The 27,501-nt window shown below is 38.8% G+C and overlaps 4 protein-coding genes and 1 long non-coding RNA gene across 8 annotated transcripts; 2 read left to right on the top strand and 3 right to left on the bottom strand.

Annotated features, from left to right (window-relative positions):
• LOC122978122 (OCIA domain-containing protein 1) lies at positions 1-3,297 on the top strand. The gene is made up of 8 exons (XM_044345596.1): positions 1-193; positions 413-497; positions 1,186-1,239; positions 1,341-1,388; positions 1,896-2,025; positions 2,159-2,331; positions 2,820-2,981; positions 3,118-3,297. Exons 1-8 carry the CDS (start codon positions 140-142, stop codon positions 3,153-3,155), a joined length of 744 nt encoding a protein of 247 aa, XP_044201531.1. The 5' UTR covers positions 1-139; the 3' UTR covers positions 3,156-3,297.
• A 1,296-nt stretch (positions 3,298-4,593) lies between these two features.
• rhbdd2 (rhomboid domain containing 2) lies at positions 4,594-6,051 on the bottom strand. The gene has a single exon (XM_044345594.1). It carries the CDS (start codon positions 5,889-5,891, stop codon positions 4,923-4,925), a length of 969 nt encoding a protein of 322 aa, XP_044201529.1. The 5' UTR covers positions 5,892-6,051; the 3' UTR covers positions 4,594-4,922.
• Positions 6,052-8,668: 2,617 nt separating this feature from the next.
• chic2 (cysteine-rich hydrophobic domain 2) lies at positions 8,669-13,137 on the top strand. The gene is made up of 6 exons (XM_044345597.1): positions 8,669-9,002; positions 10,219-10,273; positions 10,592-10,747; positions 10,888-10,944; positions 11,049-11,108; positions 11,873-13,137. Exons 1-6 carry the CDS (start codon positions 8,869-8,871, stop codon positions 11,921-11,923), a joined length of 513 nt encoding a protein of 170 aa, XP_044201532.1. The 5' UTR covers positions 8,669-8,868; the 3' UTR covers positions 11,924-13,137.
• Positions 13,138-13,249: 112 nt separating this feature from the next.
• LOC122978154 lies at positions 13,250-18,392 on the bottom strand. Its single transcript, XR_006402354.1, has 2 exons — positions 18,319-18,392; positions 13,250-15,765 (listed from the first exon to the last, which is right to left on the bottom strand). It is a non-coding gene; the product is annotated as an uncharacterized LOC122978154 (long non-coding RNA).
• A 1,775-nt stretch (positions 18,393-20,167) lies between these two features.
• On the bottom strand, positions 20,168-27,075 carry LOC122972643. Of its 4 annotated transcripts, XM_044339896.1 has the most exons (12): positions 26,753-27,074; positions 25,996-26,138; positions 25,633-25,694; positions 25,370-25,483; positions 24,999-25,097; positions 23,688-24,881; positions 22,888-23,146; positions 22,626-22,771; positions 22,436-22,497; positions 22,186-22,299; positions 21,054-21,152; positions 20,168-20,422 (listed from the first exon to the last, which is right to left on the bottom strand). In XM_044339896.1, exons 7-12 carry the CDS (start codon positions 23,017-23,019, stop codon positions 20,250-20,252), a joined length of 726 nt encoding a protein of 241 aa, XP_044195831.1. In that variant the 5' UTR covers positions 23,020-23,146; positions 23,688-24,881; positions 24,999-25,097; positions 25,370-25,483; positions 25,633-25,694; positions 25,996-26,138; positions 26,753-27,074; the 3' UTR covers positions 20,168-20,249. The 4 variants fall into 4 exon arrangements, 2 of the variants coding, with proteins under 2 accessions (XP_044195831.1, XP_044195822.1); XR_006399804.1 differs by having other exon boundaries at positions 22,186-22,234; positions 22,888-24,881; XM_044339887.1 differs by having other exon boundaries at positions 22,888-24,881; positions 26,753-27,075.
• Positions 27,076-27,501: the final 426 nt, after the last annotated feature.

Here is a 27,501-nt window from a genome sequence, read left to right as displayed (position 1 = left end):
TGTATTTCCGGGTTATGTCAGTGCTGGCAGAAGCAATGACATTGTACCAAACACTACAGAAGTCAGTCCGCCGAGTGGCTCACACTTTGTCGTTTCACATGGTTTGAAGGCTTCAGTGAGTACTGACGTTACCGTCAACATGTCATCCACTACTACCGGTTTTAACGAGGAGCAGCAGCGCAGAGGAGCACAGGTAAACACGCCGAGAAACACGCAGGATCCAACAAGCTGCTAATAACGTGCTAGCTGGCTCACACACACACACACACACACACACCGTACTGGCTGCTGTTCAGATCTCCGTAGGTTGGGGCTGTGTGTGTGTGTGTTTGTGTGGCTTTCCAACAAGTCTAGTGCCAATTAAATAAGAGATTTAAAGTTAACGCTGTGTTGTCGGTGTGTTCATCTGCAGGGGCCAGTAGGCATGGACTACATCCCCACAGAGGAGGAGAGGAGGGTGTTTAAAGAGTGCAACCAGGAGAGCTTTTGGTACAGGTGTAAGTTTCTGTCTTGCACATACAGGTCAGACCCATTTTTTAAGTTAAAGGACAGGTTCACAATTTTTAAGTCTGTCTTAAAACAATAGTCAGGAGCCCAAATGAACATTGACATGTTTTTCTTGTCATAATCATTCCTCCTGTTCATACTGGCCATTAGAAGATCTCTTCATAATGCACTTACAATGTAAGTGATGGGGTGCCAAAATTCACAAACAATTATGAAGTTTCAGTCTTTTTAGTGCCAAAGTCCCTCTTTTTGTTACTATACTTCCACTGCAGCTCAACAGGGAAACACAAAGAGGGAATTTGATGCTAAAAAGCCTGTAAATGTGTCAGATATCCAGTCATGACTAAGTCAGACTACTGAGGCATCATGTAAGCTTCAGATAAACTTTTAAATGCATTTTTGTATAAAATGACTGTGGACACACTGTGGATTTTGTCCCTCATCACTTCCATTTGAAGAGGATCTCTGAACAGGAGGAAGGATTACAGCGAGGAAACTTCCTGACTGATGTTTTAAGACAGACTTGAAAAATTGTCAACCTATCCTTTAAAATCAAGGAAAGATTTTCTTTCTTTGCCAAATACGTTTTATTGATCATAACAATATGTACATTCATTTTCATATTATGTACAACAAAATGTTTGTATTGAGTCTGACATCAACAAGCTTCCCTCACAGCGGTGCCCTTCTCCGTGGTGAGCATGGCTATCACTCAAGCCCTGGTTGCCAGAGGTAACGTTATGCACAATGTAGAGAAATCAGCAAAACATCTGTAAAATAAGCATAAAATGATTTTGATCTGTAACGTAACCCTGTTCTGTTTACATTTATAGGGACCCTATCAGCATCTCCGAGGTTTGGATCTCTACCTAAACTGGCCTGTAAGTTCCTGAATGTTAAACTCTCAGTAGCATGATATCATTGGGACTAAATATTAGAAACACCTCATAGTTTAATGCTCAACAATTTAAAAGAACCACAAACTACATAAAGTTGAATCATCACTTCTCTAAATGGTTTCAACTATAACATTATAATCTTCATGAAAGTAGGATTGATTGCAGTTTTAACTATGTGAGTTTAAACATCCTCCTAAATGCCACCTTGTAGTAAAGTGATGAACTTTTCTGAACTTATTTTACTGCTGATGCGTGTTTAGCTGCAGCATCAAATCCACATCAGTAACTATACTTTTCACAGTTATGTCATCTGACCCAAGTTGAAATGAAATATTATATGAAAGTGTAAAATGTGGTCACATTATCCTTACTGAGGTATTATATTAAAAAATATTGATATTTCTTTCATAGCTAAATCTGACTCTACAGTGAAGATTTTCTTAGTATTTGTATGGTGAATTATTTCTTGAAGCATGTTTGTCTCTCCAGTTGCTGGTTTCTGTGGTTACCTGGCTGGGAAAATGTCCTACATGAAGACATGCCAGGAGAAGTTCAAGAGGTTGGAGAACTCCCCTCTGGGAGAGGCCCTCAGACAGAGGACAGGACTGCCTCCACAGTAGTGAGTACACACACCAGAGTTCACTCTCATTAAACCGTCTTACTATATGGTTTTACAGCTGCTTCTTTAATTTACTGTCTTATTTTTTCAATCCACCAAACACCTCTTTACCATTTTTTTCTGTTCTGCCCAGTTCCAGAGGTCCTCAGTCAGAGATGAGTGACCCAAACAGCCCGTCATTTGACCCCATGTTCCAGCCAGCAGACAGTCCTGGCCAGACGCCCACACAGACCAGAGATTATGGATATGGGTATAATCCAGAACCACCTGCGCAGATGAAAAAACCAGATGACTTCAGTGCTCAAGGTATCACACACAGAACCATCGTGTAGGCTCACAAAAACACAATAATGACTTTTTTAGTGTGAAATCACGTTAAGCCTAAAGTGTGTTGGGCTCACTGACAACAAGACACTTAACTTGCTAATCAATCCTGTGACGAGCCTGAACCTAGTCTGCTCATATTTAAAGCTTTAAGTCTATCCTTTGATTGTGTGTGTTTTGTGTGTGTTTAGCTATAGTCAAAGCTCTACTTCCCTCTGACAAAATAAGATTAAAAGAGTATAAAATGATAGATTTCAGTGTGCAAACTCATTGTACTTGCTAAAATCAACTGTCTTAACAGTTATGTAGATGAATATGTTCTTCATATACTCTGTCTTTTTTTTTTAATTACGTTTAAAGATGATTAAAGGTTAAAAGGTCTTCAGAATGTCACCAAAATGTGTCCCTGAAGTTGAACTGTTAGTCTGTCAGCTGTATTTTGGTGTAGATGACCTTTCTCTGTCCTTCAGTCCAGTCATATATGGAAGAGGAGGAGCCCAGGAGAAAGCCCATCCTCTATGAAGACCTGAGGCTTAAAAACAGAGAGAACTACGAGGTTACACTCACTCAGAAGGCCGAGACGCTGCTCAAACCTTCACCTGAAAAGGGTTCAGAAAGACCAATAAAAGAAGGTAAGTTGCCACCGCAGAGACGTGTAAAGCACTTTTTGGGTTAAAGAAAAGTTTACATATACATCAGTTGTTTTAATGAATGTGTGAAAGGCTGATTTAACATTATTTCCTTTTATCTCCATCTGTTATGTTACAGCGAAGAAGAACATCTATGGAGACACTTGGGAGGAATGAGTCCTTTATTTGATCTTTAAGACGTCATCTGTGCTCCGGCTTCACTGTCATTTCAGTGACTTAGTCTCAGGTGTCCTGAAGTTGTGAGTTTCTGATCAATATGTTGTTGAAAGTGAGTGAAATAAACCAAATTGCTTGAGGACTAAAACTGTCTTTCTTTGTGCAGTGACAGTGATTTTAAACCTTTTTATCTCCACTAGCACAAACATTCATTACCATCATTATCATCATTAGTTTTAAATAAGATTTTCAGAATTTAAGGTCATAAAATGTCTTAAAAAATCTCATTTTTTAATTATGGTAGGTTTTAGATTTTGAGGTGATGCTTAGTTGCATGAGAAGTATCTCCCCCCAGGATTCACCAGTTCAAAGATGGTTTGGTCTTTGGTTGCGACTCACTTCAGTCCAGCTCTTTGTTTCGATTGGTTCTCCACAGGACGCCACCTGCTGTCACAAAGGTTTTAATGGACTGTTTAAGTGGATGAAAGGTAGACATACTGGAACATGTATGTGCCTTAATGAATGAACTACAGCTGAACAGCCTTATTGTTTTATTTCAAAATGAATAATTCCAAGCAAATTGGAATTTAAATTTAAATTTTAAATTAAAGTGCTTTTTTTAAAACACAGTTTTATCCAATGTAAAGCGTAATAGTGGGGCACAGTTCATTGCATTTGCCATTAATTGGATTACTTTGTGATTTTACAGATGATTGTTATATGGAGATACAAAATTATCCAGTAAAATGTCCCCACTAATAATGTCAAATTCATTTCAAACATGAAGCTCAGCCCTAATTAAATGTTCTGCTGAGGTCTTAAAAAGCATTAAATTTGATTTGAAGTGTGCAGCCACTCTGATTACTGCAGAGAAATTAATATTGAAGCTATTGCTTATACTTCTATCAAAGCACACTAGACGATTTGTTCACAAGCAGCAAACATTTAACATGAGTATTAAGTCTTTTCATGTTCACTAATAAGACCATGATGGAAGTACAACTAAATATCAGATCAGAGTTTTTTTGTGGAAGAGAAAGTTACTTCATGCTCGTCTCAAGTCTTGTTTTTAGGGGCTTGTATACCAACTAGACTTAACTCAGAAGAAAAGTAAATATTATTGGTCTTCAAGTCGACGTCATTGTTTCAACCATACTGGACCTTCATTAGGCAAATGGCTTAAAGACATATATGCGCACAAAACTGATATATCCTGTTGGTATTATGGTCAAGTGATCAAACAAAAAAAAATATTCTTCCAACATGACCTTTGAGATACTGCACATGTTCAAAAATCAAAGTTGAAGACATGGTGGGGTTTTTCTAGTCCAATAAAATAATCCTGTGTGTGAATAATCACTTTTTTCACATTGAAATTAACATTGAATCTGTTTTTCTGCATCTGGCCTAAAAACAGGACAGGATGTGCACACAAATGAGGGCTTTCCGTATGTAAATGAGGTTTTTTTTCTGGATACTCTGTATGTTGTATTATATATATATTTATTTGTAGAAATAAGGAACAAATGATATAAAAGACATTGAGTACATTTTTAAATTTAAGTACAAAAGTTACCCGTAACATTTAAACGTTCAGAGAGATGTCACTTTATACAGACAGAGACTCCACTCAGTCCGATGAAAAGAGGAGCTGCAGGTGTACCATCACTTGTCGTGGGTTAGGAGTGGAAAATAAAGCTGTATTAATAGAATATGACTTGTCTGCATGTTTGCAGTGTTGTAAAACAATCATAGAAATTAATATAACTATAGTTGACCATGACTGTGAGTGAGGTGGCTATGGTTGCAGCTTTGTCCATGACTCGTCCCAAAGCCATGTGCAGAGCCATGTCCATAAGGATTGAGAGGTGGTGTGGGACTGGACAGGGCACTGGTTGCGTTCGGCCAGCCTTCATACATGTTGGCTGTGATATCAGCGGTGTTGATGCTGGACAACGGAGCATAAGCCTGGACCGGGTAGGACCCAGGGGTTGGATTAATTTGTGGAAGGAGGGTCTTCCTCCTCTCCTCTGTGGAAGCAGGGACAAACATCACAGTGCAGATGCTCCTCAACAACCTGAAGGGCATCATCTTCTCAACAACGCCAGCCCTGGCCTCAGATATGTCCAGAAGGGAGAACCATCCTTTACCATACATCCACCCAATCAGGATGGCAATGACATTACATAGGAGCACACTGTGAGGAACGAGGGCAGTGGTGATTATGAGGAACACCCAAGGGAGAGCTACGGTGGGGAAACTGACTCCACACAGGAATCCTTTAGTCATTTTTGTGTGCATTGTAGTTAAAGCCACACAGGCAAGGGCCACAGGAACCAACCCCTCGGTGTTACACTGGCTGCTGTCACTCTGCAGAAGATCCAGGAAGGCGTAAAACAAGCCCGTGCTGGTCGACAGCAAGATGAACAGAAACAGGAAACGCACCGTGCCAACACCTTTCTCCAAACTGCCGCTGAGAAACACCAGAGTTATGATGTTCAGGAGAAGCTGAGCAAGTGTCTTGTGGTAAAAAGGGTACGTCAAGAGCCTGTGGAGGTGTCCATTAACAAAAACACTTGCACCGACGCTGAAGACCCCCGGGGTGAAGTTGAAATATGTTTGGATACCAAACAACGCGCACGATGAAAGGACAACAGTGAGAATCCCGCTTGTGATGCTAGGAGCCACGTCTCTGAAAATTTGTAAAATCATATTAAAGTGATCTGTTCCTGCCATCGCACGGCTAATAAACTACAGCAAAAGTTTACCGAGATTTACTAAAGCAACTGTGGATCAATTGTCTCCACACTTCCTAAACAGTAAGTACTGTCATATCCGCATTCTGCGAAGGCCCGCCCCTACACTGCCTCTGATTGGCTCTAACCCTGACATTCTAAACCTTATCCAACCAATCCAACCAACGAAGGCAACGAGTCCTAGCCAATCAGTGGAAGAGTAGGGCGGGTCTTCAAGAAATGCTGGTGGGAAAGAAAACGAGGCATCATATCAAGTGTGATACATACATAAATATATCATTCTGCACAGGGAAGCTCAAACATTCGAGAGGAAAAACATTTTTTAAGTAGAGGACTTAAACTACGCAGCAAATGGAAATGCTTTTAGCACAACCACATACTAGTTGTGTGTGAGCCAAAATCTAAATACCCATAACCCGGAGGGTCAAGACATGCAATCTCTCGCCAACTTTCATGCCATATCAAGAATTCTTGACTTCCGGTTGGATTTATTGTTTTGTTTATTTGTTTTTTTCCATATTATAATATAATAATAACATTTCACAACTTTTATTATTATCATGATACTTGTGTGATAAAACAGTGTAGATTTTACATTACAATGATATTTACATGTTAAGTAAAGTAATTATATCCCATTAATATGTCATATAACACTCTAAATAATGAATAATTCTTCAGAATAAGTACTTTTGCTTCTGATAATTAAAGTGCTTGTTGCTAATACTTTCATCCTACATTCTAAAGTTTAAATGAAGAGCTTGTGTACTTGTAAATGAGTATTTTTACAATTACAAAAAACACATAAGAAATAGAAAGAAAAATACATAAAATAAAATAACAGAATAAAGTTAAATAAAGACATTAAAAACAATAAACACATTAACATTTTTACAGCCTTCTTATTGATGCAAGATTTAATGGTCTGTAGGTACTGCTCACATTCTTTATGAAGAACTGAGAGAGGAGGTTTTTTGTTGGTAAACTTACACGCGTGAATATGAAACTGAAGCTAAGATCATTATAAGATTGATGATGCAAGCTTGTTTCCCATTCTTTCTGTTGTAACCTAAAAACCTAAATAGTACAAGTTTATACAATAAAGCAAAACCAGCCATAAATGTATCATTAATAAACTTAGAAACCTCTTGCCATAGTCACAATGTCAAAATGAACGAGGCACAGTTTCAAGATGTGCAGAGCAAAAACAACACGATACATTAAAGTTCCCCGTCACTATTCTTGTTCCTTAAGTTGGATGTTTGAGCTTCACTGTGCAGAATAACGTTTGTGCAGAATCTAACAGTAGAAGGCTGTTTCCACATTAATCTGCTGTAAGTGAAAAGTTTCTCTGTTCTCACAGAAAATCTGATTTTAAGGTGTGTACTTCCAAAGATGATCTGTGACATCACAATTAGTTTGGAGCCAACTACAGTCCAGTATTCAACGTACACAAGTATGATGTGTCCGGTGCACATACACTGAGGATGGACTTTACAGTGAAATAGGAGACATTGTGTGTCCATCAGTTCAACTTTTGAAATGATCAATATTTACATACTCATAGATTCTGAATTTTTCAATGAGGGAGAAGGAATTGCAGAACCATCAGTGGATAGTGAGATGAAAAGCTGCGTGTCGTCGGCATAATTATGGTAAATAATGTTATGTTTGCTGATAGTGTAGCCAAAGGGAAGCATATATAAGTTGAAAAAAAGAGGACCCAGCATAGAGCCCTGCAGGACCCCATGCACTAATTCGTATTTGTTAGATTTGAAGTCATCAAGTGTGACAATGAAATTCCATTTGCAGGCAGAATTCAAACCACTGGACACCCATGCCAGATAGACCCACTCAGTCTCTCAGTCTTTGCAGCAGGATCCCATGAACCACTGTGTAAAATGCAGATCTTAGGTCTAGGAGTATTAGGACTGAGTTTTTTTTATTGTCACTGTTGATCCTCATGTCAACAACATCTTGCTAACAACTTTTAAAAGAGCAGTTTTTGTACTATGAGATGTGTGGAAGACAGATGAGAATTTATCATAAATATTATCTATAAGTTGCTGATATACAACCTTCTCGATGATTTTACTCAGGATGATGAGGTTTGAGATTGGCCTATAGTTGCTAAGTGCATTTGGGTCCAGGTTGTTCTTTTTCAGAGGTGGTCTAATAGCAGCAGTTTTCATACAATGTGGAAAGATACCAGTCTGGAGAGCACAGTTTACTATTGACAGGAGGTCATCTGTTAAAAAATTAAAAACAGATTTAAAAAAGGATGCTGGAAGTGGATCAAGGGGGCTGGTAGAGGACTTAAGTGGATTTATAGCATCAGTGAGATCCCTGGAGTCTACAATGCAGAAATGCTTGAGACCGCCAACACGCAATGGTGGAGGTACGTCACACTTACCAGTAAAGTTAGTAACTGGGATATTGCACCTAATGCTGAGAATTTTGTCAATGAAAAATGATGCAAATTCATTGCATTTGGCGGTTGAGAAAGAGGAAACAACAGGGAAGGGGCTAATGAGTTTACCAATGGTTGAGATGAGGTAATTAATAAATTATATATGTATAATAATAAAAAAAGTTTTTTTTGTGGGAAAAAACCCCAATCAGACACGATGTATTGTTCCAAGTGGAGGATTTATATTTGTTACAAAGTATGAGTGAAGTGGATCTTTAAAGATTTAGGATGTCAACACTGATCTTTTCGGGGAAAAAAGTCTGACGTCAGCACGTCTGTCCCCCTTCCGGTTACTGCGGCGGATGTTGATGTTTTGTTTCGGAGCCTGCTGAGCGATGTGAGCTGTATCGTCTCCGGGACGGGTATATATATTGTCTTCACGGTTTTCTTTGTACTTTTTTTTTATTTTCTCGGTAAGGTCTCGCTGTTCCGCGGCACAGTGTCTCTCCCGGCGTCTCTCCCGGGAAGCGCGAGGCCGAGCCGTGCGATGATGGAGGACTTTGATGAGATCTACGAAGAGGAGGAGGAGGAAGAGGAGGACGAGGACAGGGCCGCGGAGGAGCAGCTCCTCAAGTACGCTCCGGACCCGGTGGTGGTGCGAGGGTCCGGCCACGTCACCGTGTAAGCAAACTGACGAGATTAACGGGCACCGAGAGAGGCGTTTACCGTCACCGTGTGACGGTTAGCCGCGGCGGTGTCGGTGGATAACCGGCTGCTAGCTGGGCTAGCCGCCGTTAGTGACCTAACGTTAGCATAGCATCCAGTTAGCAGTCAGCTTTCGTTTTAGCAGAAGTACACGGCCTAATAAATATGAACATTTGCTGTATGTACCGAGTAATGTGGAAAACTGTTATGTTAGCTAATGTCAAGTCAAACGTTTGATTATTGTTATTATTTTAACAAAAACACACTCATGGCCAAAAGTATTCTCATTTGATTTCACCAATCTTTCCTCTTGCTTCAAAGATAAGACTGATCAAGACAGATAATTCAAAAAAATGTTAATAGTTCCGCGTGTTTTAATTATGTTTTTATTTATTTGCCTCAAGACCATGATCATCTGATATGGAGCACAAACAGAGTAGACAATAAAAACGAAACGATAGTAAACGGCATGGCTAAAGTACAACAAATGTTACTGAAACAAAGGAAGAACATTTTTCAGCAGGGCACCTCATTTACAAATAACTTTTGGCTTATCTGATTGTAATGACTTAATTTTCACATCGATGGGCGTTTTAAATGATAATCTGGCAAGTACTGCAGATGTATTTGAGAAATAAACATTTAAAACGTCACCCTCGTCATGAGCGGATACAATGCCAGGTTTTGCAAATGTGTTTTTAGTTGTTTTTTCAAACTAGCTACCGCGTTGGCCTCTGATATGTCTCCTTTATTACTCTTGTTGAGGTGGTACAAATAAGTACCTTAATTAAAATTGGTTAGGTGATTGATCTGAATTGACTGGATTTGTTTAATACACATTAAATTTGATTTAGGACTAAGATACGTGGATATACGTTGCTTTAAAATCCCTTAAATATATTTTGTGAAATAACAGATTGTTTCTGTTTTGGTAATATTATAATGTCTGTGTGTTATGGGACCCCTCTAAAATAAGATGCTGCTGACAATGATTTTATCCTGAAAATAATTTACCCCTCATTTCTGCTGGGTGAAGTGGAGGGAAGTATTTACCCACCTATTGCCTAAAATTAGTTGCACAATTGGTAGGTTTGATGCTGTTTTGTAAAAGTCTTTATTTAAGTCAACAGTCCAAATACAGTGTATGTCTGCTTATCTATAACTATCTACTTTTTCCCCCTCACCTCCGCAGGTTTGGGCTTAGTAATAAATTCGAGTCAGAATTTCCTTCAGCACTTACAGGAAAGGTGAGTATCTTGTTGTTAATTATCATTACATATTATCTATGACAAAATTATACTCTCATATTGGGCTCCACTACAAGCTTACATTATTTTCTAGCCACAAGTTAACATATGATATATCATTTGGTCATTTTTAATATTATTACTGTAGTGCAGTATGTTGTCTTTCTCCATTGGCCTTCAGACACATACAATGATGCATCTCATCACCAGTACAAAACACAGTTAACATTTTTGTGACCACTAACAAAATTTGAACCTGCCATCTAAGAAGGTTAAATGTCACTATATTAACGATACCATGTATGTGTGCACCCTCAGGTGGCACCAGAGGAATTCAAAGCCAGTATCAACCGTGTAAACAGCTGTCTGAGGAAGACGCTGCCCGTGAATGTGCGGTGGCTCCTGTGTGGTTGCCTCTGCTGCTGCTGCACGTTGGGCTTCAGTTTGTGGCCTGTCATCTGCCTCAGCAAGAGGGTGAGATACCCGCCCACACCGTTCCTCACTCATATGCATCACTATGTTAAACGTCGCACCAGCTTCTGTTGCATTTAGTGAAATCAGCTAAGAAATCAGGAAAAAATAATATATCATCCTATCTCACTGTTGCCTTCCAGACAAGAAGATCTATAGAGAAGCTCCTGGAGTGGGAGAACAGCAGACTCTACCACAAGGTGAGCACAGAAGGCATAGATGGATGTGTGTGTATCAGTAGTGAGTGAACTTGTTTGTGACACGTTATAGAAAGTCTCTGATCACTATTGCACTCTGTTTGCAGTTGTGTTTGCATTGGAGACTAAGCAAAAGGAAGTGTGAAACCAACAACATGATGGAATATGTAAGTATTGTATCTGTTGTTATTAATGTTTTAGCTTTGTACTTGTATTTTTGAGTGATATTGTTCCAAATACTTTACAATACTTGTAAAAACAGCACTGTAGTAATGACAAGGTTACACATGTTTCAAGTACTGTGGGGACAATAAAACACAGTCATACAATCAGACGTATCTTAGTTCCATTGTTGACATTAAGAAGTCATCTACTGATTGCGTATATTTGATTGAGCAACACAGTGTGTTGTTAGATGACGTCACATTCTGTGAAAGCGAAAGTTAAGTTAGGTTAAACTTTTTTGGCTGGATGAATTACAGTGTTTGTTTTGGGGTTTTTTCTTGCTGGATCCCTCTGCTGCTTCAATGCAGTGGTTTTACTGAAGTGAATGAGGCTGTTTTTTCCACATTGTACTAATCTTGAAACAGAGTTTTACATGTTTCCTCTCACCCCTGCTGACACACCCAACATGCTTCAATGTGGGTGCAAAATATCTTATCACAGTATACCACACCAGAGTACATTATGAGTAAATTCAATTAGGAAACTGGCATAGGTAACATAGTCCAATGGGAATGGGAATTTAATACCTGACACATTAAGGTAATTGATCCCACTGATTCAAAAGTTCTGTAAACCCAATATTTATAGTCCAACACATTGTCATTGTCTGCAATGACCAAATACAACACGATATGTAATTGTAGAAACCTTATAGCAAAATCTCTATCTTCTCACTACTAACAGCTATATTTCTTATCACCTACAGGTAATCCTAATAGAGTTCCTACCTAAGATCCCCATCTTCAGACCGGATTAGCCCGACTGCAGCAGATCTTAAACCTTCACTGCTGCCCAGCTCTGTCAGATCCACAATGGCTGTCAAGTTTCTGACTAACTACCCTTTCCGAAATACTCCAATATTTTTGTTTACAGGGTAGCATCGGTCCTCCCTCTTTTCTCTTTGACCCGTTCTCCCACATGTACCTTCTCTAACATCATTGTTTACAAATCCAGCATCCCCACACGTTTTTTTGGAGCGAAATTCACAATTAGACTTGAACCGTGACCTGATCAGGCGAGCTGGCGCACTGTGACACGGCCATGCTAACCGGCACCAGCCTGTTGGATGTCAGAGGAGAACCAGCCATGGGCAGTGTTACGGATTTTGGAACTCGAGCTGGAGACCGGACTCCTGAATGGAGTTCTGTGAGCTACAACTGGAATTTTGTCACTTATATGTTTCCAAACCTAAGCACATGGCACAGTCTGACCATGATCAAACAAACACTTTCATACGTTACCTACTGTCACACCGCCACATTCACCTGCAAAAAAAAAAAAAAATACACCCCAGTGCTTTTGTAACTGTTGGTCTGGTGCTCTAGATCGTTACTAGAGGCTGTAGAGACAACACAACATGGAACTCCAAAGGAACCACATCGAAGGAACTTTCATCCAAATCAACTCTGTAGCAGACGGACTAGTCTTACAGGAACATGTTTGGCCAGTGGCCAGAATAGCTGGACTCAATAAATGTCACACTTATCAACTACCAGACATCCTTATCCTCCCACCTACTTTCATATCCCTGCACACTTCACTGTGCATCACCCTAACCCAGTGACAATCATGCAGTCTGACTGTACTCTGTAGTATGAATGGGTCTTTATGCTACACAATTTACCTGGAACAATTTGTTGTGTGTCCAGGTGATGAGCTGGCTGCCTAGCAACTGCTTCTGAGTCACAGTGGAATAAGTAAGCTGTAAAGAAGGCCACTGGTGATGAAGAGAAGAAACCTTTTTTTTTTTTTTTTTTCTTTTTAGTATCTCAAATTCTGTTTACTGTTTTGGTGAAAGAGAGGCAGTCGATGTTTGCAAAACTGTTCACTGTGTTTGTTAAATGTATGTGTGTGTCTCTATGTCTGAGAGAGAGAAACAGAAGCAAAAAAGAGACAAATCAGACATGAATAGATGCTCTTTACTCTGTAAGGCAGGGTTCTTTCTTTAAAGTATTTCTTTGCCATAACCGATCTTTGTTGCTTTTGTTGTAATTTATAAGCGTGTGAGTGCACATTTGACGTGTGCATCTGTGAAACAGGCCTCAGTTGTTCTTTTGCAAAGACATATACCATGGCTGCTTCCTTTTTGTCTCTGGTCATGTGTCAACACTAAAGCACACAATCGCTTTGTCCTTAACATCTTCACATGGCCTCTCTTCTTTATCACCTGACTCCGGCTTATATGTGTGTTCAAGCTAAGGATGTGGCCCTTTATGAGAAAGTTCTTCAATTTTTTATATAGTATGACTCATTTTATTCAGCGGTCTGGGGTGATCAAGAGTGTTAGGTCATCTTTAGTAGGTGTTATGTAATCCCAGGGTTCTATATCATGAAGCAAGATTACTAAAATTAGCTTGATAACTATACCGAGTAAAATCAAACTTTTCCTAAATGTGGACTTAAAGCTGCACTAATCAGTATTTTTCTGTGTACTGTGAAAGGGGTCACTTTCACTTCCAGTGATGAACCTACAGAGAATTATCTTCCCCTAAACTCTACAAAGTGTTTTAGCTGCTTTCAGCTCATTGTTTTGGTCCCGTAACTGTACTGTTTTGGTTCATTCTCACAGCGCTCATCAGCTTTGTTTCCAGCAGCAGCAGAAAATGGTGATTAACCCGCCAAATGCTACCTGCCCAGCACCAAACGGTGGACACAGTTAGCTGGTGATTATAGTGGAGTGTTCAGCTGCTATAGAGCCAAAAATATTTCCCTCCAGAGTTGGTGGAGACCAACAGAGTTAAAAATAGGAATTATATATTGAATTTATATTAGCCAGGTGGCAAGACACACAACTGTAAATGAATGATAATGTTGCTCTGTGTCTACTGGATGTGTAAATAGGCAACTGTTTGCTAACAAGCTAGCGATATCAACTTTATAAAATGATGACATGTCAGTGTTGCGTTAAAAGCTTGTTGGTCTGTCCCCAAGGGGCCATAAGATCAATTTATGCAGTTTTAATTAAAAAGTAAAAGTACAGTTTTACTTTTTAGTTCAGTCATCTATCTGAATAACAATCCTGCTTCCTGATGAACACCGAAGAGTTTTTTTTTTTTTCCAACTGTCATGAAGAACATCTCAGTTTAATGAAATATACCCACATTTTCAGCAAGCAGGAGGAAAAAAAGGCCTTTTTGAATATACAGATTTAGCTTTTCCCACTCAACACATCCAGTCACGGAGGCTGGTCATAACTACATGGAAGTTATGTGTATTGCAAGAATTTGAACACAGCCACTTACTTTTAGATGAGTCAGCTCTGGTGATTGTATGGATCACACTCAGGGGATTATACTAGATAAACAAAAAAAAAATGCATTGGAAACATCTCACTGTCAGATATGTTCCGAGATTACACCTGGAGGTCAAGTATACTATCACAGATAACACGTTATTTGAATACTTGTAAAACTATATACACTTGGAGTTTGTTTTGAAATTGAAACATGCCCCTATGAAAAAGACAACTAACCTTCCTGTGGTCTTCCTGTTTAGATAGTGAAGGAGGCACATACTCCACAGACCCACCAAGCCCAGACAGTGTGTTGGTTTATATGTTTAAAAAACCCAAATTCACTTGATTACCACTGGGTTGCCTATTGGTTCATCACTCTTCTATATTTTTGATCGTGGTCTGTTCTATGTAAATCAAGGCATAAGGCCATATGCAGATAGTTGTGTGTGTGTGTGTGTGTGTGTGTGTGTGTGTGTGTGTGTGTGTGTGTGTGCGCGCGTGTGCACATGGTGTATGCAGATGCAAATGTTCTCTGTAGATCTCAGACTGTGATTGAACCCTGCACAGAAATTGAGTCCTTTTTATATAATCTTGAGTGTTGTGTGCGTGTGTGTGTGTGTGAGGGAGAGAAAAATATATGTACATATGACTCATAAGCAGGTGTATGTACAGTAATAAACTACCAATAAACAAGGCTATGGGCATCCTCCTCACTTAACTGAGCGTAATGTTTTAAAACCTGGGCTGAACTAGCATGTGAGTTCAGTTTTCGTGTGTGTTAAAAAAAAAGCATCTGAAGATTCTCGGTTATCTTAAGGTCACAAGATGTCTCGATTTACAAAGTCGAAGGCAGCTGTGGTTTTCCTGTTGACCACAAAGGCTTCATCAAATCTACTGACTGGTACGTAGGTTCCCACGATGAAGGTCCTACATCTGTACATCAGGGAAATGACACAACTGCAGATTAAGTAGCTCAACACAAAACTTGGCAGTTTATCTACTTCATAAGAACAGGGGAAAGTCCTTTAAAAAGGCAACATTTTACAGTCAAGAGGGGCAAAGGGAACTACTGCTACATGCTGATCATTGTTGTTTAACACATCATTGTGAGTGAGCTCTGACCTGCCAGACACAATGAGCAGCAGCCAGCCACTTTTTTTATTGACAGAATTGTCTTTAGACAGACATGAACTCTGTACAGTTAGTCTTCATACATCATAGAGCATTTTGACAAACTCCTTTGGTCCACCTACACTCTCCATAATCTATTTTCAGGAAATCAGACATTGGTCCATCGCCAAACAAGCATGTCACACCTATAATCTTTGTGTCTTGAGAGGGAGACCCTGCCTCTGAGCAAATACCTGTAAGACAGAGAAAGTGTGGGTTCATTTCATTCATGCCAAAGAAGAGGTTGTGCGTATCGTGAATAAACAAATGCACATTCTTGTAGAGTTACATATACCTAACATGGCATCTGCTATATTAATTAAGGTTCAAAAAACTGCTTCTGGGTTCAGGCGAAGAGGCTGTGGTAAGTTGAGACATTCTGCCTGCTTCTTAAACTCTTCAGCTCTGCAACAGTCACAGTCCTTCTCTTGCTCAAGAGACAAGAAAAATACAGAAATATACAGTATCCTGTGCAGAAATATAAAATACAGAACTACCCCTTATACAACTTGGATTGACTAGATGTCAGTTTTTAGGTTAGATTTCAGGGATGCAAAGGTTTTGACAGGATAAGTTATAGCAGAGGATTTAACCTTTTCTGAGTAATGAAATGTAATCAGGAAATCAGCTTTACCTTGTACAGAGAGTCTTCTCTGTTAAATGGAGAAACTCCAAACAATTTTAATAATTCAAGAATGAATATTTCTGTCACTGTGGTTTTCAACATCATTTCCTTAGTTTGATGATTTTTCAACTGTCTCTGGTTCATTTTGGGGTTTCATTTAGAAAGCACTTTAACAGTAAGCTTACCTGAGCAGAAAACAAGTAAAGCACCTTGTCAGTTTAGAAATTTTGTCAGACTTGACGAAGCTCATACAACAGTTTTCACAGGCTGTATAGGACACCTGGGCCTAAAAAATATCTTTGACATCCATAGTCAGTGGAATATCCCTTTAAAAATAAAGGGCAAGCTTTGTTTCTTGTTTGTTGAACAAATGCTCAAAAGTCGAGGTTCACTTACATTAAACAATGTTTTCACATTAAACATTGCGCTACGTTTTATGCACTGATGCTGATCAGAGTGGCCTCTGCTGGAATGTTAAATTGCTTTTAATTCCTTCAGATGATATTTCAATCAGAGTAAACCTGCGATTACTGTTGTCACATTGTTGGCTTTTCTGGTACTCTTGTAACACTTTATGCTAAAGATAGCATAAAGTGTTCTCTCTGAGGTTTGAATATGAATATGATTTTATGGAGTTTCAGGGTTTTTAGCCTCGTGTCATCTCCCTAATTGTGGCAATTTATGCCTACAGTGTGTATTTACTTACTTGATTTTGTGTGATAAAGAGTAACTTAGTGATTGGTCTGAAATACAATCTAATGCATGTAAACTCTCAGATTTAACTATGTCACTGCCAAATTATTTTAACCCTACATTTGTCATTTATAAGCAGTATATGAATAATATGATTTATAACTCACTGAAATTAAGTTGTAAGCAGACATTTCTAAGTGTTTAATATCTTTGTTAACAACAAACTCTTACGAAGAATTCATAATTGTGTATAAACAGCTAATGAATGCTTGATAGCACTGTATAACATACTTGTAATTATATACACTCATATGTCTTCAATAGTTACTATTATCTAAAATATAATAAAATCTGTGAATGATTTGCACACATGTGTATACAGAGTTGTATGTACAGTGAGAATGTTAAAGTGATACTGAACCAGCATTTGCTTTGTGACTACATTGACCTACATTTATTTATTTTATCAGTCAACATGTCTGTCGTCTTAGTCAGTAAGCAGAAGTCTCTCTCTCTCTCTCTCTCTCTCTCTCTCTCTCTCTTTCTCTCTCTCTCTCTCTCTCTCTCTTTCGCAGTGCTGTTGCAATTCTAGACACAAAGTTCAGATCTGTTTGTGCAGATATGTGGTCAGACAAAATATTTGCATTGCATGTTTCATTAATTTTGCATTACATGTCTCACCTGACCCTGAAAATGTATTTTCTAAATTGGTTCCTTATGAGTTATGGGATCCTACAAGATCACACTATTCTGTGTCAAAGTTATAACATAATGAACTGAAACCAACACCGAGCTCAGAGTGGAGTGGCAGCAGAAAGCTAGTTGAACTCACTGGGGTTCAGGTAAGGCCTGCAACCTTTCTTGTTGTTGCCAATCACAATTTTACCAGACTACTTGTGCCCTGACAAAGTACATATAAAAAGTTACATAGCACCTGTTTGTGCGGTCGGCATGCTTCCTTAATTAGACTTCACTCGCCTGGTTGGAGAGCTATCCAAACCTGAGTCACTGTGGTTCAGATTATTGGACTAAAAAAAATCTTAAAATGTAGATTTGAAATTATGCTTCTTTTTTTTTTTTTTTTACCACGGCATTGAAGGCATCACTCTCATTAGTGGTAGTGATTTTCACTCAGTGGCTGTTTTCATGAATTTGTCAGTTTGTTGTCTTGTTCAATTGAGGGAGACACCTTCTGTTTCAGTTGCTTGGCAAGTGGATGCATGCAGCAGAAAGCACAAACAAGCCAGATGCTGAACAGTATATTATGTAACAGTATATAATATTTTTTGGTTTTAGAAAGATAAAGAACATGCTAGTTTGATAGATAATCTTTATATACAGTCAATGGTTGCAATCTGCAACCTCACCACTAGATGCCACTAAATTCACACTGGTCCTTTAAAAGTTAAGTGTCATACAACGCACTCACCAGCAGGTGGCAGAGTACATTACTGCAGGCCATATAGTAGAAGACTAGTGTCTGTTGGTAGTTTGAGGTTGTTGAGTCTTCACCACTAATGTCGTCCCGTCTGAATGGTGTAACAGTTTGGAGCTTCCACTGATATATTACTTCACGATGAAAGACTCACTGGCTTTGAGAAAATATGATAAAACACTGGTGTGTGAGGCCAGTAGACAGTTAGGTTAGCTAGTGGCTAACAGTTAGCTACTACATCACCGATCGGTTGTGTTATTTTTCAAATGTTAAGCGTCAGCTAAGTGAGATGTTAGAGCTCCGAGAAGAGTTTCTGCTGGAATTTTTTTTTAAATGTTGTTTGAACTGACTGTGAAAGAACTACATTGAGTTTGAGTAGGCCTACTGTGTAATTTTTGGCAAAGACCACGAAGACATAAAAAAGCAAAACTCATGCAATTCTTGAACACGTTCTCAAGTTTTGTGAACGTGAGGAGTTGCTGGAGAGGGATCAGCGCCACTTTTCTCTTCACCTGCGGTCGGTGGGGGGAGGCGGCAGGCCAGACAGCGGACCCCAGGTCAGGTGGACAGAGAAAAACCACTGCGCCCATCGTCATTGGCAAAAATACTTTGAGCTTTAGCAGCCTTAAGCACAAGATTGAAAGTGGTCTAAAAAGGGCTATCCTTGTGGAGACAGTGAGAGGTGCTGTGAGTTCTTGTTTTGAAACTGAGGAGCTATTTATCACTCTAAACACTCTCAGACAAATCTAAAGAGCTCAATATGCAGAGAAGGATGCAACTAATCACTGATGCAGGAACGATTGAAACTGAAGCAGGAGTATTGGGTAAATAACTTAATGCATTTGGTTAAGAGGCCAGAGAGATTTTTTTTAAGAGTGCAATAATGTTCTGCACTAATGTTAATTAAACATTAAATAACTAATAATGCACTGTGTATGATGAAGTTTGCTTAATAACATTTGTTAGAGAGACAGGGTGGAAGAAAAGGGTTATTTTACGTTTATTAAGGCTTTATTAATGCATAATGATGCTACACTTAATATACAGTGTGACCCAACAAGGAATAAGCAATAATATAAACTAATATAATCTAGTGTGTGTGTGTGTTTGGTTGAGTCCATAATTAAAAGGGATGACAAAATAACATCCATCTACAAATTACAAATGACTGATATGTCCACTCGGTGGGGTCTGAGTGACTGACAAGGTGGACATTTTGGGACAACATAGGGTGGGCATTTGGAGCTTCCGTTAGCGTATTAGCTACAACAAACGTATGTTGAAGAGAAGTCGGTATAGTTAACGGTGCAGTGTGTAGAATTTACTGGCATCTAGCAGCACAGACTTTAATATAATATTCATAAGTGTGTTTAGATTAGTGTATAATCACCTGAAAATAAGAATCATGTTTTCGTGAGGGGGGTATTCAGTTGGTTGCAATCTGCAACTTCACTGCTAGATGCCACTAAATCCTACACACTGGCCCTTTAAAAGTTAAGTTTCATATACTGCACCCGCCAGCAGGTGGCAGAGTAAGCTGTTTGTGGTAAATTACTGGAGGCTATTTAAAAGAAGACTAGTGTCAGTTGATAGACTAATACATAACAAGTAACTGATACATTCTTCTACACCTCTAATGTTGTCCCCGTCTGAATCGTGTAACATATTAAAGTTCAAATCCTACATCCCTCATCCCACATGTAATAACAAAGTCCTGAGTTGTTTATACATGTGGTAATCTGGTTACAAGGGGTTCAGCAAGAAAAATGAATAAATCTGATTTGTCAATTTGATAACAGATAATCTAAAACAGATAGTCAAAGACAGACAGAACAACAACAGTCATACTTCATATTCATTTGGTATTTTAATTTTTACAGGCAGAATCCTTTTCAGGCAGACCTGGCCATGTAAGCATGCCAATATTAATTTTCTTTTAATCCAGCCATGCTACTGGAGATAGTTTCGACTAACATTTCACCACCACTGTTGATAATGTTTTCAAGTAGACTGACAGATTCAGAGTTCATGTGATTTGAGACATCGGTTAGGTCAATGGTCCCTTTTCCTTTTATTGTAGACTCATCTGGGCAAAAACCTGTGAAGGAAGAGAAGTGTGGATTCATTTTATTTACTCCAGTCAAGAGAGCATTTCATTAATGTACAACCTGATCAACCATGGCACTGAAGATGAAAATGAAATACAGGCAAACACAAAAAATCAAATTCACTGTTAATATCTTACATTAATATCTGTTAAGATATTAATGTGATGATAATTTGCTTCCTTTAATGGCAACTGTTCACCCACTGTGTGTGATTGTCCCACACCCCTGCTGGGCTGTCGCATATTGAAGAAGGTGTAAGGAGGTGGGTTACAAGGTTTATCTGATATATTAGGTATAGTGACAACCTTTTGTGTGTGAAATTAATCAGATCTAATATAAATCTAACTTCTGTTTTAGTTTTTTCACTTTTGTTTTAGGCAAAATGCATTTCACTATTGGCTTTACTGTGCTTTGTTCATGTGTAATTACACCATGACTAAGAAACTGCTGCTGCTGCTGTTTAAATTAAGGCACCACAGTTTCTTTTGACTATTAAAATGGCAAATACATCTTATAACACAATATCAAAATGTTGATACTGAACTGACGATATTCACAGCCTCAACAACATGGCTGCAGCATAATTCAAATTCATATGAAGACTTTGTGGCCAGTTCATACCTTTTTCTGGATCCATTATAGTGGGTGGTAGTAGGTTCAGACACTCTACCTGCTTCTTAAACTCCTCCATCTCAGCAGCAGTCACCTTAGCTCTCCTGCCTGAGAGACACAACAAGCGTATTCAAAGGATGCAGCACTTGGGTGTATACAGGGTCATTCCAGGAACTTCAGACATTAAAGGATAGGTTCACAGTTGTTCAAGTCTGTCTTAAAACAACAGTCAGGTGCCTATATAACCATTGAAACAGGTTTTATTTGCTGTGATCATTCCTCCTGTTCATACTGAACATTAGAAGATCTCCACCAAATGTGTTTACAATGAAAGTAACGGGGGACAAAATCCACAGGCCTTGTTTTGGGCAAAAATGTATTTAAGAGTTTATCTGAAGGTAATATGAAGCTTCAGCCATCTGACTTAGTCAAACAAAGCGGATATCTGCCACAGTTACACTCTTTTTTAGTAAAAAACTCCCTTATTGTGTCTCCACAGTCAGTGTTTTTCTGTTCAGCTGCAGTGGTATTGTAACAAAAAGAAGGAATTTGGGACTAAAAAGATCAGGTAAAAAAAACTTGATTTATCCAACAGCAAACACCTGAAAACTAATGACATTCAAATCACCCTCAGCTGTACTTTGTATTTAGTGCATGATAACACACTAAACTGAGACAGTGAGCATGGTAGACTTGACTATACAGACATTAGAGCGTTAGCATGAGTATGTTAGCATGCTGATGTTAGCATTTGGCTAAAAGCACCACTGTGTCTAAGAGCAGCTTCACTGAGCAGTTAGCATGTTTGTAGTCTTGTTTTCCCATGAACAGTAACTTTGTGAATAGTCTGGTTCTGGTAGTATAACGATATATACCGAGAGATGATTAGAAATTGTCATCTGGTCTATAAAGTGTATCTAAACAGTAAATAATGAAACTGCAATATAGAATTACATAAATGGTAAAAGTGATAGAAGATTTTAACCATATTGTCCATCTGTAGTCTTAATACAGTGTGCGAATTTTCAGATCTGTGCAAATCCATTTCAAGGTCACTACTTAATAACATTTTATAAATTATTTTAAATTTAAAAGTGGTTACATTTCTACTACATCCATTTTATTGGTCTGTATGTCTTACTCAGTAACTGAAGACCCGTGTATGTGCTTCTTCCGATGGTGTATTTTGCCTGTAAAACGAGGCAGTCAGGGCAGCCAGATCTCAGAAAGACCTCAGATACACTGAAGGGGTGCACTGGGGATCACAAGCACACACACAGACATCAACCCATACAAATACACAAAGTGTTTGTTGGACACAAAGTCCAAATCTGTGCAGATACATGGTCAGTCAAGATATTTTCACAGCATGTTTCAGCAGCACTACGCACCCATAGAGACAGTGTTGTTTTCCAAGGTCATCTTACTTGTGAGAGTGAAGCACCTGCCAGACCTTTAACAAATTGAATGTTTTTTTTTTAAAGTGGAATTACAAACTGACATTTTTTAAGATTTGGAAAAACACCTCTGGACACTATGGAAGACTTTGGCTCCAAAATAAACAAATAAACATGAAATTACATTTTTTGAGCCTGAAAGACATCGATGGCATTATTCTCCTTGGCCGTGGTGATTTTCACCCAGCAGGTCTCCACAAACATCTCTGTCAGCAATTTGAATGCTGCGACGTCTGTGCTTTCTGCGATGCTCATCCACTTGCCCAACAGCTGAAACAGACAGTATCTCCCTCAGTTACATAAGATGATAAATGGAAAAAAAAATCAATATGCACTGAGTGATAGTGTGAAAGGCAGATGGCAGGTGAGATGACAGAGTATCTTACCTGGTCTCTTCCTTGGATTTCAATCTGTTGGATCAGACTCTCACAGCTGGTAACTGGAGCTGACTGCCCAACAGACAGAAGACTGAGCACAGCCACAGCAACATGAACAAACACCATCATGACTCGTCGCATCCACTTTCACAAAGATCCTGAATCTGTGTCTCTGTGCTGGTTGTGTCTGCTTAAAGCTAAAACTGGTGCATCAAAGGTCAGAGACTCATCCCACATGGACTCCTGAGTTGTTTACATGTGTCGTAATCTGGTTCAGCGATGGAGACAGTAAAAGGTTTATTGACTTGTATTTAGACAACCAAATTAAAGACAGTAACAACTGGGGAATTAGAGCAGATGAAACCAAACGTAATGAAGAAAGTACTATTCTACAGAATCAATGACTCTGTTTTTTCTGCTGCTGTGTTTCTTGCCAGCTGCTAGCTAATCCTACAACCAAGCTGTCATCAAGAGTTTTTTTAATGCTGCATGTACTGCTAATGAAAAGATGTTATACTTTCTGGTATGTACACACATCCACCATACTTCTTCTGTAATGATATGTTACTCAACAGACGCTTAGTAGATGTGTATGTATATAGAAGTAGTACTTGAACCTGTTATAATCACTGTTTTTATATTAACAATGGTTCAAATGACTGCATGTACTGTGCGTGAAAAGGGTTGCTTGTGGTGACAAATCCACAGATACTTATGTTCTGACTCTGCAGTTCCCCTCAGCTTCTCTCATCAGCGTTATTCAGTCACAGCAGCTAAGCAAGTAGTTTGAAAGACCCTCTATATCCTACCTGCTTTCACCAGACAGCAGACAGACAAAGTTAGCGACCAGCCAGTGAACAAATACAAAGATACAACACTCTTCAAACAAACTCTGAAAACAATATTGACCGTTTAAGTTTTTACTGGAAGCAACTGTGAAACTGTGACAACAGAATTGGACAAAAAATTCAACAGTCATGATTATAAATCAGTTGATCAGAGTCCAGTCAGAGTAAAAAAGACAGTCATAGCCATGCTAGCAAGTCTGTAAGGCTATACATTAGCACAGCACTGCTTTGAGCTAAATGGACCAATCAGTTGTTGTGCACCTGCATGTACAGTGAGCACAGAAAACGTTTCTGTGCTCACTGTACACTATGGAGGTGTGTCTATCATTCTCAAGTGCCTCAATCACATAATCCTGTCACTGTACACATGCAGAGGTTTACTGTATGAATCTATGAGTAGAGCTTTATTGCCAATGATGTGGACAGAGCCTTCCTAATCCTGCTGCTGTAATAAAGGATTTAAATGACAAAATATGGGCATATATCATACTTCATACATATTTATATACATATTTGTAATATGTCATGATATATTTTCACAGTGTGTTCAAGTTTTAGACAGTGTTCTAAGTCTGTTACCATAATGACGGTTACTTTTAAATAGCAGGTGAATATTGACCTTAGTGTGCTTGTTTGCTTATTTGTTTATTCATTTGTTTACTTATAATTTTCTTGTAACTGTATTGCATTTGCCCAGAGTTTAACTTCAATAACTGGACAACTGTCGACATTATTTACCGTCTCATGTGCAACTCTGTCTTTATACCTCAATGAAGGGTCTTTGTGGAATAAAGAAAAGAAAGAAAAGGTCTTGTTTTTATTCATATCTTTTTTAGCTCAGAATGTGAGACATCAAACAACAAAAAAATAACAATAATCATACCACAACTGCCAATAAGCAGAAGAAAACACGGTAGCTCCTAAACCTTGATTTTTATGCAATTTTCTGAATTACTTATGCATATCACAACAAATTCCATGCTTTTTCATACAAAATGACTTGTGGCACAAAATCAAAACTAATTATAGATCAGTTCACAAACATATCAAAAAGAGTATCCAGGAATCTTGCAACTCGATGCCCCATCCTGGCCTCTAATAAAGAGTTGAGGGCAGTGAGCCCCTCTGAGGGTGGGATGTTGTCCGGGCAGATTTCTGTGCACATACGCATAAAGAAATAATATATACATGTATAATAATACACAGTGTGGTTTGAAATTCTAGGAGCACAGTATGCAGAGATAAGAATATGAACGAGGGCACCATACTCACCATAGTTTGTGTTGATCATTATTGGCGACGGCATCCGCAGACATTCTGCTTGTCTCTTGAACGTCTCCAGAACATCAGGTGAGACACTTTGTCTCCTACCTGGATATCAACATGTCACAGTCAGGAACAATCTGAGGTATTTCATCCAAAAATAAAGACATTTGAAACAAAACAAAAATGAATTTTCCATCTATAAGGATGTGTTCATTCTCCACACTGTTGTATTTTCATGCTGAAGTCCATCTGAAGCTGGAAAAGTTCACCTACAGCAGCTGCCAGGTTTAAATTGATTTCATTAGAAATATGTTGATTGACTTCTTATCCTGTTCAGGACCTGTTAGGTGTTTCAAGACTGAGTGAGTGTTTCTTACTAAAAAGCAGAAAACTGGTAAAAGTATCTTTGCCAGAGATAATTTCTTCATGGACAACCAGGCAGTCTGAGCAGTCAGTTGGCAGGTAGACTTCTTTAAGGTAGAAAGGTTGCTCTGTAAAAAAAACACACACACACACACACACACACACACACACACACACACACACACACAGGAAATCCCAGGAAATGAGTGAGAGAAGGAGGAGTTTAACTGCGAGGTTAATGATCTCGCTCATACGTTGCGGCTCTTTGTTCACTCACCAATTAACATTGTGCTGTTTTCAAAAGTCACACTGTATGCTAAGCTTGAACAATCACCATATCTGTGAAGAAAAAAACATAATATTATGGATGACACAGCTACAAATAAGTTACTGCACCCTGTTTATTCAATTTTACATAATTAGATGCATTTTGTACTCATATGGTCCCAAAACACAACTGTAGAGAAACACTATCATAAAAAATAGAATTCACCTCACAGTGAAGATATTTATACATTTATGTAGATAAAAAAGTGATCAATTATGATGATTTTTTTTGTTATTAAGACTGTAAATGTATCTTGATGCTTTTTGTTCCTTGCGTCAGATCTTTGGTGTGACAGTGTTGGTGGGGATTTACATTCTCTGAGTCTGGATGAGATTGAGGACGTTACTCTGAGCTGTTGCAGTGATGTCCAGCCACACGCTGGTCATCAGGTGTCCCAGAGAACGGCTTCCTGGGAGGTCAGAGCTCCCCCCGATGTACAGCCACCTACCCAACATCTGGACCCGACAGACAGTGCACAGTCAGTGGTTCTACTGTTAAGATCTCTGAGATCATTTCTACATAGTCATTCCTTTGGAGCTCTTGCAACAACTTGCTGGTGTCATGATTTTTGTGGGTTCACGACCCAGAAAGAAGAAATCCTGTTAGATGTAAAACATACTGTGTCTTTGAAATGACCAAGTCCTTTTAGAAAATGTCAAACTTTTATCATCTGTGGTGAAGCAGTGATGATTGACTCATTCTCTGTATGTTTCAATGATGCAGTTACAGGATTCACATTTGAAAGTGTTTGTTCTTGTATGGCTGCAGTGATGTCTGGAAAAAAACTATTTAAAAAATCAACTTTTCTGTTCGTTAGTTAGGATTTTAAGTTGCAGTTTTGTGTTTATGAAAACTGAATTCAGAAGAGGTAAAAGGCCTAAATATAAGACTTTCAACATACAGTACAGACACGTATCAAATGGAGCCATCTTCTTTTTTATTTATTTTTAAAGCAGACTGATGATCGTGTCACAATAGCTGGTAGACTCTCAAATAAAAGATGTCTCATCTTAGCTGAGTTTAAAGCATTTCATATTTATGATGCAAAGTAAAGCAGGCGTGCACTTACGTCTTCATTGCTGATAGTTATTGGTTTCACCAGACTGTCACAGCTGCTCAGAGGAGCCGAGTGTCCCGTTGACAAGAGACTCAGCAACACAACAACAGCAACACACTTCATCCTCTAGATGGCTCTTTTTTTTTTATCTCAAAGCTTTCCTTCTGTGGGATGTGCCTCCCAGTTTGTCTCCCACACTCCTTTATTTTGTCTTCGGGCGTATCTCTTCACTGCCTGGCACAAACGTTATGTGGATGCGTCTCACCAGCAGATATTTACTCTTCTATGAGGTGATGTAACCGAAGCAAACAGCCCGGGGGGGGAATGAGAGGGGAGACTTTGACCTGTTTGAGGAATGGATGGAATCTTGATCCGATCACCTAAAACAGGAAAGCTTTGTAGAGGTGGTTATATACAGTATATATGTGTTTCCTTCATCTCATGCTGTCTAATCTGTCACTGAGACTTGTGAGCACACACAGTTAGTACAATAAAGATTTATACTCTGGTCTGCACACTAATGTTTTTGTTATTTTTGCTGTCAATAGAAAGGCTACTTATTCATCAACACTGTTAATAATGCACCATTATTAGGAATGATTGATTTGAATCTTTCAGCCAGAGGTGATGCTGGTAGTATTACAATCATTTACTTTAATAAAACAAGCAATACCTCAAAGTAAAATACTCCATCAGAAGTAAAAGTACACAAGTTAGTTCATTTTACTCCTCACCAGCATAATCAACCCAACCTTCCACCC

Source organism: Thunnus albacares, chromosome 3 (assembly GCF_914725855.1).
Source record: "Thunnus albacares chromosome 3, fThuAlb1.1, whole genome shotgun sequence".
NCBI lineage: Eukaryota > Metazoa > Chordata > Actinopteri > Scombriformes > Scombridae > Thunnus > Thunnus albacares.
This window is presented reverse-complemented; position numbering and strand designations above follow the sequence as displayed.